At 40.2% G+C, this 13,946-nt stretch overlaps 1 protein-coding gene across 6 annotated transcripts in view; it reads right to left on the reverse strand.

Moving 5' to 3' along the window:
• The window catches only part of ARHGEF15 (Rho guanine nucleotide exchange factor 15), an 879,095-nt gene that overhangs the window by 207,314 nt on the left and 657,835 nt on the right, over positions 1 to 13,946 (reverse strand). For all 6 annotated transcript variants that reach the window (XM_044077316.1, XM_044077320.1, XM_044077317.1 and 3 more), the window contains one exon: positions 3,611 to 3,763. In XM_044077316.1, coding sequence (XP_043933251.1) covers positions 3,611 to 3,763 — 153 coding nt within the window. The remainder of the gene's footprint in view (positions 1 to 3,610; positions 3,764 to 13,946) is intronic.

Raw genomic sequence — 13,946 nt, forward strand, 5'->3', positions numbered from 1 at the left:
AGAGGTCTCCTACCTAGGACGGGGAGTGGTAAGATAAGGTCAGAACCTGCCAAAGTGGAAGCCATTCAGGCATGGCCTGCACCTGTTACTAAAAAGCAGGTGAGGGCATTTTTAGGGACAGCAGGGTACTACAGAAAGTTTGTCCCTAGTTATAGTACCATAGCTGCTCCCCTCACAGACCTGACAAGGAAGAACAGGCCAGATAAGGTGGTGTGGACCCCAGCATGTGAGCAGGCATTCCAGAAGCTTAAAGAAGCTTTGGGAGGACCCCTTGTGTTAGCCACTCCAGATTACAGCAAACAATTTGTTGTGCAGGTGGATGCTTCAAACCATGGGGTGGGGGCTGTACTTAGCCCAATTTCTTCAGAGGGGGAAGAGTACCCAGTGGTTTATCTCAGTCATAGGCTCCAACCCAGGGAGGAATGCTATGCAGCTGTAGAAAAGGAATGTCTAGCCATAGTGTGGGCACTGCAGAAATTTCAGCCTTATGTGTATGGAAGAAAATTCACTGTTATGACAGATCACAACCCTCTAATATGGTTAAACAGAGCCAGTCAGCAAAATGCCAAGTTGCTAAGATGGAGCCTGGGATTGCAAGCATATATGTTAGTGCAGCACCACAGTGGGAGTAGCAATGCCAATGCAGATGGGCTCTCAAGACAGGGAATGGGGTAGGTATACTCAGACCTAACCCTCTCAAGCGGTGTTTCTCAAGGGTCACTTGAAAAACTAGCTTGAGTTCTCCGAAGGGAGGGGATGTGAAGACTGGTAGAGATGGGTGAAGACTGCCAGCTTAGCCAGATAGAATTGTGCAGATAATTCTATCATTTGTAAATGTGAAATGCTGAATTTAAAACAATGTGGCAACATTGCCATCTGCTGTAAAGAAAGCTAAGTCAAGCATTTCTTGTTGGTCCTTTGAAATTAAATTTATTTCATCACTGCCTTTCATGTTTACAAGTCAGCTCCAGTTCGGCTAGATGAAGGCTTCCTGCCTATTGTTTTTAGGCTAAGGTTATTAACCAGAATTTACATGTGGAATGTCCTTTATTGCTCTAAGTGTAAAATAATGTAAATGCAGTTTCTGTCAGCCTGGGAACATCAGAAAAGTGTAAAAGATGATGTAATGTTTTAGCAGAACTACAGTTTCAATTTAAACAGTGAGAACCAGAGATTATTAAGCATTTTTGTCTGACTATCCAACAGAGCACTCTACCTGTTGTCTTATGTAAGTTATCTTAGACTTGTCTTTTCTTATAGAGATAGCTAGACTCTATAGAAAGATTAGACTAAGTGTTTTTCTGTGATGTCAGAACTGTACTACTGATTTATTTTAAGTATTTCTGTGTGATCTCTGAGGTTTTGACTAGCACTGTATAGTAGAAAGTATTGTCTTGTGGTTTTAATTATTTATTATTAAATATTTTAAAACCTTTTAACTGTAGCTGGTTTGTGTAGAGATAAGTTAAGCTCTAGAATACATTGCATATTTATAGAGTTTACTGTCCAGGTCACTCAAAATAACCTTTGACTGTTTTTGTCACATCTTCTTTTTCTTCTTTCAGCTTTTTCCCGGTTAGGGGTCGCTACAGCGGATCATCTGTCCGTTTTACGGTGTCGAGTTGCCAGCCCGGCGCCCAACCTTCCACAGAAGGCACACACACACACACACACACACACACACACACACACACACACACACACACACACACACACACACACACACACACACTCACACCTCGGGCCAATTTAGAGTGTCCAATTCACCTACTGCATGTCGTTGGGATGTGGGAGGAAACTGGAGCACCCAGAGGAAACCCACGCGACCACAGGGAGGACATGCAGACTCCGCACAGAAGGCACCCCAGCCGACTATTGAACCGGAGAACCTCTTGCTGTGAGGCGGCAACGCTAACCGCTGCACCCACCCTGAACATCCTTTTAAGGGACTTTGAGTAACTGATAATTATTAGTGGGTGGTGGCAGCTGGTACTACCGTATAGTCTGGGTAAAAAGGGGCACAGCTGGAGAACCTCTGCCAGCCTTCCCCAGAAGTGTCTGTGTGGTTGTATAAACTCTTATCTCAAAGTGTGTGTGTGTCAGCTACTTGGGCAGGGACACGAAGCACTGGTTTGACAGAGAGGGTGCTGGAGATTTTAGCTTGCCTGCTAGGCTGAGATCTGGACCCTATAGCTGTGCCAGTGGGGAGTCTTATTTGGGATGTGAGGAGCAAGGGAGCGACCAGCCCCGGACTGACTGTGATCTGATCTCTGTGTGCTCTTAAGGGAAATTGCACTTTACTATGTGTATTTGTTACCCTTTCCTCATATATGAGATGCCCTCTCTGGTGTTAGTGGTGAGGATTGAGGCTCCTTGATTGCTGGGCCAGGACTCAGGTGTCACAAAGTATACATGCATACACACACACACACACACACACACACACACACACACACACACACACACACACACACACACACACACACACACACTCACAGTTATATATATGCAAACATTTATACACACACTCACAGTTATAAAAGCAGACACATATACATACATGCACACACTCACAATTACATATGCAGACACACACACACACAATTATATAAGCAGATGTATACACATGCAGACGTATACATGTGTACCCATGCATACAGGCTTAAAATTATATATGCAGACGCATATACATGCATACACACACATTCAGTTATACATGCAGATACATAAAAGTACACAGACGCACACTCTCACAATTACATATACAGACATATATTCATAGACACACTTATATATGCAGACATATACATACACAGGCGTGCACACACACACACACACACACACACACACACACACACACACACACACACACACACACACACACACTCACACTCATATTACATATACAGACACATAAGCATACTACCACAATTATATATGCAGACACATACACACAGACACAGACACGCACACACACACACACACACACACAGACACACACACACACACACACACACACACACACACACACACACACTTGTATATGTAGACACATGTATACACACACACACACACACACACACACACACACACACACACACACACACACAGAATTGCAGAACACACACAATTGTATATGCCGACACATGTACATACACACACACATACAACTGTATATGTAGACACGTACACACACACACACACACACACACACACACACACACACACAATTGTACATGTAGACATATATACATACACGCACACACATACACACACACACACACACACACACACACACACACACACACACTTGCATATGCAGACACATATATATGCATACACTCACACACACACATCTGATTTTTAGTTTACCAAAGTATTGCCCTTCCATCTCGGCCTTATTTAAACGATGGTGAATATGTGCAGGTTTGAGTATATAGTGCTGATCTTTTGTCACTTTGGGGTGAGTAAAGATAAGGTATGCAAAACAAATGTTTGTTGTAAATACTTCATTTTGAATGAACATAACTCTGACACATTCAGACTGTGCACTACAAAATCTGCATTAAGACACCCTTTTCTAAAATGGACAAAACTATGAGTTGCTTACATGAGGGAGCTGTATGTCTGCTCCTGGTAGATCTGGTTCCTGACGTAATCAATGTAGACCAGGAAGTCGTGTTCTGCATGACAATGGATAATATCACAGATGTCACTTATAAGGATACTTTCATCCACTCGATCTTTTAGGTCATTCAGAAAGCTGCAGAGATACAAATTGGTTTTGAAAGTAACTGAATGAAAATGTAACTAAATATTGCATCAGTTTATCTTAAATATATCACGTGTTTTAACATCAGAACAGAATGTGGATGATTAATAACAGTATGCAAGAAGAAGTCTGGGATAGAAGAGTTTTGCTCACAATATCATAGAGAAGTAAAGCTATTTCAGGTAGTCTGCAGATTTAAATATGTAATACCTTGCATTATGCTGTATCACATGTAGATACCATTTACTGAACAACATTCTGAAGAGTCTGTGTCCGTACTTAATGGTCATGCCCAGAACATATCAGCAATGTAGTATGTACATCTTTTGTTAAAAAAAAATAAAAATAAAATACAATTAATTAATCAGGCTAAAAAATATATGAGGGGTGTTAATTCAGGATTGTAGCTGTACATCAGAAGGGGCAGAGACAGGCACTTTTGAACTATTTACGTCCCGCTAAACATGATACCCTTAACTTGCTTTCCTTTGTAAAAACTGAAGTATTCATTCACTGTCCCTGCTTTTCTCATCCTCCCATTCTTACATCTTTGCTCAGACTATCCAAGTCTATCCCTTCCTTCTTTCTTTGTACTATACAATTAAAGACATTTTGTTTCTCGTCTTGACCTCTACTGTCAATATTTTTACAGCTTGTACCTTTGCTTCCCTCACATTTTTGCTGTCTTTCTGTTTTGGCTCCTTCAACTCTCCAGCCCTTCTCTTCCACCTCCTGTATGCATATTTTTTTGCCCTTAATCAATAACATTATCTTCCTGTGCAGTCACGTTGGCCCTCTCTTTTTTTTGGTCTTTTTGCATCTTCCTCAAAATGCTGACCACAGCTCTGAATGCTGCACCCCTGTTCAATTACCATACCTTGTATACGCCCTCAATTTATCCCCAGTCCCTTAAGTCATCTATGATTTACACACCCAGTTAGTTACTTATACTCCAGTCCCTTAAAACTCACACCATCACTTTTGTCTTTGTTTTATTCTCCCCTCAAGCTACAAAGTGAAATGGCTCTTGTGCCCTTTACTTCCTGTGCCCATGGCCCTCCTCCTGCTGTTTGCAGTCTTTCCCACTCTAGTAACCCTGACTGTCTGAGCTGGTTACCCCTCTACCTGTGAAGCAGCTGATTAATACTGCCTCTACACTTTTATTAAAAGCCCTTTTATCCTCTTTCATGCTCCATGGTTGAGTGCCCCTCTCCTGCTCTCTTACTGTGTTTGCTTTCTCCAGTGCTTCACACTGTTATCTGCACATGCCCTACTTCACACTGTTATCTGCACATGTCCCCCCTTCATACTGTTATCTGCACATGCCCCCCTTCACACTATCTGCACATGTCCCCTTCTTCACACTGCTGTCTGCACATGTCCTCTCTTCACAATGCTATCTGCACGTCCCCCCTTTTTACTGTTATCTGCACATGTCCCCCCTTTACACTGCTATCTGCACATGTCCCCCCTTCACACTATCTGCACATCCCCCTTCAGACGGCTATTTGCACATGTCCCCTTCACACTGCCATCTGCACGTCTCCCCTTCACACTGCTATCATCTGCACATGTACCCCCTTTCTACTGTTATCTGCACATGTCCCCTTCACACTGCTATCTGCACATGTCCCCCTTTACATTGCTATCTGTACTATCTGCATGTCCCCCTTCACACTGTTATCTGCACATCCCCCCTTTCCACTATCTGAACGTCCTCCTTCACACTGCTATCTGCACATGTCCCCCCTTTACATTGCTGTCTGCACATGTCCCCCCTTTATATTGCTATTTGAACATGTTCCCCTTCACACTCTATCTGCACATGTCCCCCCCTTACACTGTTATCATCTGCACGTCTCCCCATTTACAATATCTGCACATGTCCCTCCTTTCCACTATTTTCTACACACATCCCCCATTCACACTATATGCACATATCCCCCCTTCACACTGCTATCTGCACATGTCCCCCCTTTACACTGCTAGTTGCACATGTCCCCCTTCACACTATTTGCATGTCCACCCTTTACGCTGCTATCTGCACATCCCCCCTTCACACTATTTGCACATGTCCCCCCACCTCCCCTTCCCTCTCCTTGTACTCTCTTTCATGGGTCTCTCTGTTACTTTTTTCCTTCATCTTACTCTGTGATATAGCACTTAGATGTACTCCTCTGACAGCCTTTGGCTGCGTCCTCTGTCCCTTCCCAACTTTCTCCACAGTATCTCATCTGATAGAGAAGTGTAATACAGTTAGGAAGAAGGAGGCAGTCACCTCAAGTGTAAAGTGATAGGGGATAAATTGGCAGTTACCGATGGGGGCTTTATTACAGTGCCAATATTCAGAAATCAATGTTGATACTGTACCTTGTGAATGGTATGACAATTGTAGTAAAACACTGTTTACTACAGTCAACATTTGTACTTGTAGCAAGCAGTTTGTTACAGTTAAAATCAGAAAAGCTTTGTTTTGCTCCTCAACTTAAGTTGAGGAGCGCAGAGGGGATACAGAAGGAAACAACAGACCTTGGGATCTTGCTGTCACAGATGCAGAAAGGAATGGGCCTAGTAGGGGTCCCCCACAGAGCAACAATTTGATGAGGCTTCTCCTGCATCTAAATGATCACTAAACACTACAAATGGTTGGCCCCAGCTGAGCTAAAAAGTAAATGTTTTGCGGTACATTCCTTTAAAAATCCTCAAATCTGCTTATACTTTTTCCTTGTGCTGCATCAGGTAGAGATCAGAGATGAAGAGTCACACTGTAACTGCATTACAGTCCTATTCCCAAACCCATCAAAAGAAGTGGGCTGTGACTTAAACTTGTTATACAAAAAATCCTTAATGACATCCCACTTAAAGCAAAATTGAAGAGAGTCAGCAATGAGTATTTACAAATTCATCTATCTGATACTTCAGCCACCCTTGAGGATGCCATCTGCAAATCTTACAGATGATTGGCTGTGAATCTGGAATCAACTCCCAGGTTAATAAAGAACTGCTGGACTTTTGAGATGTGGTGATCTGAAACTATGAACCATGATCTAAAAATGAAAAAACAAACAAAAAAACTATTCTATTCAGTTTGTCAGATGTATAAAACGTACTAAAAACTGAGTAAACTCTACCCATGTTGCCACTGTGGGATTACCCTAAACGCACTAAGTGTACACTCTTAGAAGATTATTAACATTAGTTACCCAGAGGCATGACTTCTCTGTTTGCACTTATGGATGAGTCTGCAGGAGACAAAATGAAATTAATACCTCTAGACAACAAAATATCTCTCTGAGTTAAACCTATTATTCCATTAAATTGGGTTCTCATATGTACGTGAAGAAGCCTGGAGTACAGACAAAGATGACTTGCAGCAAATGATTCCACCATATTCCTTCACCACTCTGAAGATGCCTCCTTGTGCATCCAGGGAGTCCAGAAGCCTCACTACTAACCAGGGGTGGCCCGTGCTATTGGACTGCCGGACTGCAGCCCCCCCAGCTGTAAAAAAATAAAAAAGAAAAAAAGAAAATAAAGATAAAAAATAAAAATAAAAAAATTGCGGACTTTTGCGCATGTGCACTAGTCCAGACTGCTGCTGAGACAGTCTGGAGCATGCGCAGACTGTCTCAGCAGCAGTCCGGATTAGGAAACACTTAAGAACAGACATCCCAGAAGTCTATGCAGTTGGAACTGCATAGACTGTCGCTGGAAATGGATGGAACTCGGACTGCAATGTCAGCAGGCTGGAGTCTCGTCGGGGGAAGAACATCTCGCGTGGTGGATTTGATTCTCCAACGGATGGGATGCGCGGGCAGGTATGGATTTAATGGCACGAAGGGATCGCTCCAAGTAAGGTGTGTGTGTGTGTGTGTGGGGGAGTTGTGTGTGTGTGTGTGTGATTAAAGGGAAAATCAAGAAAACTTTGGCTTCCATGAATAGCAGTGAAACCATGATGATTTATAAGATTTCTACAGATAAAACCTTTTCTTATTTATGCATTTTAAAGAAGTAAATCATTTGTCTCACTTTGCAGTAGTTACTGAATAGCTCCATTCAGTAGGAATGTGCGGTGCTGTTCTTTCAATTTGCAGTGAAAAGATCTGCCTAGACTTTTGCTGGTTACAAATTGCAGGTGTTATGCTTTCCGCTGTAACACTCCCTTCATTTGCAGCTTTCAGCAGCAGTGCTTTTTTCACACCTTTAATGTGACTATGTTTCAAGGCACTTCAAATGCTCACAAATAATAATTCATACTCAAGCATCACAACAGGAAAATTGCTCTATTTTCTACAGAAAGTGCTATAAAATGACCAGGTCCTACCTAGACCCACAAAAGAAAGGAACACACCGCTTCATTTCAGTTTTTCATGTGAGGCAGTATACTCATAGGCTATACCACTCCTGTAATTAAAGCTCCAAGAGCTGGCATTTATGACTCCAGCCGTGGTCATTTGTCTTTGTCTCTATAAAGCTGTCAGTGGCAAGTATGCAGCAAACTATGTTATGCAAAAGAACATAGATGGATGTAAATATTTTAAAGTGTTTGTCAGGCCAGGCATATTGGCACCTTGATATAGAATAATATTAGGACACCTTCTGAACAGTCTGACTAGTATTTTTGTTGGTACATTCCAAAGATTTACTGGAAGTATAACATCACTCACTGATTTGTTAGAACTGAATATTTATAATGGATCTAAAACAATGTGACCAATATTATACTGAAAATATGCCTCTGATTGTTATCTAAATGAACAGTTCTACTTAAATCTAAGCTCATGTTATGTGTATTTTAAAGTAGACTTACTGTCAGTTGCAAACCAATAGAAATGAAGGCTCATGTTGTAAAATGTCAGAAGTCAAGCAAAAAACAACTGGAAAATGATTTCAACTGCTTCATTTTTTTCTTTTTGATGTATAAACACATCCATTTACTTTTTGGGACAAGCCTTTAGGAAGAAAACTATCTTTTATAGTCACTCTAATACATGCTGTTTTCATGAAATATAACAGACCAAATACTAATTGTGTGAAACCATTTGTTCAAAAGTACTATGACAGGCAGGAGCTAATGTCACTGCTGCTAATTTATGTTTGATGGTGCAGATTTTAAATATACCCCAATGGAACCGAATAATATGTGATGATGAATGGACCTAAGAAGGTATAGTGTATATGCACAGCTGACAAAACCTGTCAAGTTCAAGGAAACTTTACATAATAGGGCTGCAGTTCAGAGTTATGAGCCCAAGCTTTCAAGGACTGCACACCACCCCCTGCCTACTGTGCACTGTACTTTTCAAGACAATGTTATGAACACTAATTAAAAATTGACCAATATTACTTTGCACACATATGCAAATATGTGTGTGTGTGTGTGTGTGTGTGAAATGCCCCAGTTGCTATATACTGGTGGCTAGAACAAACTCCTGGTGGTGTGGCAGGGAATACCTCAGGCTTGAACCCTGTACCTTGTATGCAAGTGTTAAGGGCCTGAATTCCCTACCCACCACCGTTTGTAAAAAAATTGCAGATTTTTGCCTCATATTTGATCTGATCTGTTCCTCATAATATCTGTGCTTTCTAAATGTTGCAATGCTTGATATTTGATGGTGCAGTGGTAGCATTGTTGTCTCACAACTACAAGTTCTCAGGTTTGATTCTTGCTGGGGTGTCTTCTGTGTGGGGTCTGCGTCCTTGCCCTGTGTTTGTGTGGGTTTGCTTTTGTGTCTTCCCATGTTACAAAGACATATCTGCATTATTTCTTCCTGGGCCTCTGCTGAAAATTGTTTTTTTTGTTCCAAGTCAGACTGTCCTGATTAACAAATGTTAAATAAAATTGACAGGCATTTGAATTTCAGACTTCAGGTTTCTGAATGTTTAATTCCTTGCATATTTGATGGTGCAGTGGTAGCACTGTTACCTTACAGCTATAGGTTTTCTGGTTTGATTCTTGGCTGGGGTGCCTTCTGTGTGGAGTCTGCACCTCATCCCTGTGTTTGTGTGGATTTGCTCTGGTGTCCTGCCATTTTACAAAGACATGTGTCTGCAGTATTTCTCCCTGGGCCTCTGCTGAAAATTGTTTTTGTTCCGTCAGAAGTAAAACTGACAGGCATTTGAATTTCAGACTTCATATTCTTCAGAAAATACATAGTAACGCAACCTTTTATTCTAGCAATTTTCTAAGTTTATAAGATTAATATTTGAAATTTGTCCTTATTTTTTGGACTGTATTACCCCATTATTGGCTTTGTCCAGGTTTTTTGTGCTAAGGTTGGCAGCTATGGCAAGAACTGAACTCACTGAATATGTCTGAGGGCTGTATTCCCTCATTACTGGGTTTGTCCAGGTGTTTTGTGCTAAGAGGTTGACAGCTATGGTGAGAACTGAATTAATTAAATGATAGCCATTTAAGTTTCAGTCTTCCTCTCTTTCACAAAGCAGCTGATTTGGCGTAATGGTATGTTGCTCTGACTGTTTTGCACAGAGGCCTTGGCAGTAAAATGTATGGTGGTAACACAGCATTTTATTCTAGCAACTTTCCAAGATTATACAAGCAATGTTTAATTTGTCCCTGGTTTTTGGGCTTTTGACCCCCCCCCCCAAATAAATGTGGCTATTTCCAGATTTCTTGTGTTGCGAAGTTGAGATGCAGTTGAAAATTGAGTAGATGTTACAAGGAGCTGAGAGATGCAGGGGAAAAGAAGTTTAGTGCTACTTATGCTAAGTCAGCTTGCATTGTTAATAGCACAACAGGTTGTATACTTGTTCTTGATGAAGAAGGTTGTTGGTTCTACTCCCAAAAGGGGTGGATGCTGCCGTACTGAAAAAGTTAAGATACTAACTATGAGCCTGTTATCAGTTTGCCATCCATTTCCTATTGCAATATTACTAGCTTATCATACTTCTTCAGAGATTGTGCATATTTACTGATAATGGTGGACTGTAGAATTGTGCATATTTACTGATAATGGTGGACTGTAGAATTGTCTACTCCCAAAAGGGGTGGATGCTGCCATACTGAAAAACTTAAGATACTAACTATGAGCCTGTTATCAGTTTGCCATCCATTTCCTATTGCAATATTACTAGCTTATCATACTTCTTCAGAGATTGTGCATATTTACTGATAATGGTGGACTGTAGAATTGTGCATATTTACTGATAATGGTGGACTGTAGAATTGTGCATATTTACTGATAATGGTGGACTGTAGAATTGTGCATATTTACTGATAATGGTGGACTGTAGAAGTTTGAGTAGACTTTTATGATGGAAATGTTCTGAACTGGGCAGTTTTGTCATTATGGGTGCATGCATTTTGTTTCATTGTTTACTGGAAAGATGTTCTGAATTGGGCAGTTTTGTCATTATTGGTGCATGCGTTTTGTTTCATTGTTTACTGGAAAAATGTTCAAAACAATAGGAAGGTGTACCAAAGAGAACATGTATGTTTCATATGCAAGGGGCCTATGATTTGAAAACAGCCCAGAATTAATCTTTATCTGCCACTGGTAAAATGTATTTTCTTTGAATGCGGGTTTCAATGCTGTTTCAATGAAGTTTTAATGCTAAGTTTGTTTAGCAGATGTCTTAGTGTTTGTGCTGTAAAATGCAAAATAAAACTTTCAAATGAAGTCCAAATCATCATAGAAGTAAATCAGTATGCACATTAGTGTTTATGGTAAATGGAGTGAAATAGCCAAGTAATGGATCATTGGAATGACTTCAGGGGGAGGCTCCATTCGACCATGATTTTGTGAAGGGGAAGGGCGGCAAACTTAAAGACAGCCCCAGCTGAACTATACCTCCCAACTGTCCAGATTTTCAAACAATGAATAGGTTTTTGCTTCTTATTTTCGGTTTGTTCCTCATAAAATTTGTGGTTTTCTGGCAAATCATATTAAGTCACTAAATAATGACACACCGAGTTTCAGACTTCATAACCTTCAGAAAAATGCATGCTAAAGTAAGACCTGTTGTTCTATCAACTGTCTCAGTTTATACAAGAGCAATTTTAGTACTGTTTATATGTTCCCCCAATATATTTGGCCTTGTCCAGATTTAATGCATTAACAGGTTGAGAGGTACATGGAAATAAATTGCTTTATAGAATTAGGCATAGCCAAACCTCTCAACTGTCCCTGATTTTGGCTCATAATGTTGCTCTTCCCCCTAATAATCCCTCCGCAAAATAGCAATTTTGGAAGAAAATATGGAGGGTTTACAATTAAGAAATATAACTGTAATAATCAGAGTTATAAATTACTTTTATTTCAGAAATGCATGTAGATTCTTTTATTTTGTCAGCTGCTCAAGTTAGCAGTACTAATATTAAAGTGTCCCTTCTTTGACAGGTTCCCAGCTGTATTGTGTGGCTATTTTATATTTTTACATCACATTTTGGTCCATTTTTCATAAAATTGTGTTTTTTGGCAAATTAGTGGCAAATCATTAAAGACTGAAGTTAGAAAATAATGACAGACATTTGAGTTTCAGATTTCATACCATTCAGAAAATTCATACTAATGCAAGACCTATTCTATTATCTTTCTAAGTTTATAAGAGCAATATTTAAAAATTGTCCTTATTTTTGGGCCTTTGTCCCACTTCTATTTATGGCTTTGTCCAGATTTCTTGCTCTGAGGGTGAGAGGTATGACAAATGTTTCATGGCCATCACAGTCAGCCAGAGAAATTTCAAATTGTGGCATACTTGTTGCACCCCACTCCCCCATGTAGTGACTCTGGATGTGTTGAAGCAAGACAAGGAGTAGTTATGCAGTGTAAATGTGCAGAGTATCCCCCCATCCAAGGTAGACACAAGTACTAGAGTGGCTTTTCATCAGTCCTTAATTTTTGAAGAATGGTCTGGTTTCTGTCATATATTTTGTACTGTTGATTTATGCTTATTACTCAAAGTGCCTGTTGCTCTGTGTTTAAGTAGCAATACTTTAATGACCATCAGGTAAGCTTGGCTGAGATTGTAAGATGCAAGTAAGCTTTAATAAGCATACTGTTAAAGAACTGCCAACATTGAAAGCCTTTCTGTTGTTGCCATGTAGAGAATACTTAACTAGATAATGTATAAGCCTTGGGTATTGAAATGGATATGACAGTATTTGTAATAAAGGACAGGATTACATTATTTTAAGAAGCTCATTACATTTGTTGGAGACTTGCAATCATCTTTGAGGCTTTACCCGTAAACCAAACAGAATGCCAATCTATCATGTGTGGTACATTGCTTTTACAGTAATCCTTTAAGCTATGTATCTTGAGCTTATTTCTTGTTTGCTTTTCATTTTTTATTTTGATCATGTTTTTCCCATGAAACAAGTAGATAGTTGTCAGGCAGCAGGTCTTTTTTTGGATAAGAAACATTTTTACAAGTGGGGGCATCAGAGATTTCTGATTTCAGCATGTTACTTGGTACTTTAATAAAGCTGAATATAAATTATAATTAGAACTGCAGTGCAAGAAGTGGTTTGAGTTGAGTGCTGCTTGTTTTTCTTATACTTGATTTTGATTGGCATTCCAGTAATGCATTTAAAAAGTAATTTATTTTTTCATGTCTCACAACCTTTTTGTTTCCATCTAGATATTAAGTAAGCTGTCATGCAGCCAATGCATTGAAGTATTTTTATTCTTCTACACTTCATTTTGTCTTGATTGGACTCTCATAATGAAGGTTTGGCACCCAGGGCAGTGCATTTAGTTAGTTTTTGTGGTTTTGAGCATAGCTCCTCCCCTTTCTAGTTGGCTGCACCCCTTCCCATTGACCCCACCCATTCAGCTGTCTCCTGCAGCCCCCCTTTGATTTGAAGTCACCAGCCGCCACTGCTACTAACTGGTGACATAATCATAATGGCTACCCCACTACCCATCCCATCTTTAAGGGAACAACAAAAGAATGGGCCAGGGCCAAAAGCCTACAAGCCAGGTGAGAGAGCTTTGCATGCTTAGCAGGTCTAAGGTGGCCCTTCTGAAGAAAAAAAGCAACAAAGAAAATATTTGCTATACTTTATAGTGTTAATAAGTCCATTTAAGTTCCAAGAACCTACTTTTAGTGCCATCAGAGAAGGTTATGCAAAACACTGTCCATAACTTGACTCTCCACTAAGTAAGTCAAAATTAAGGATGGAAAATATTATGACTCTAAATATGCTAAT

This window comes from Protopterus annectens, chromosome 7.part0, assembly GCF_019279795.1.
Source record: "Protopterus annectens isolate FY-2018-M chromosome 7.part0, PAN1.0, whole genome shotgun sequence".
In the NCBI taxonomy this organism is placed as follows: Eukaryota; Metazoa; Chordata; order Ceratodontiformes; family Protopteridae; genus Protopterus; species Protopterus annectens.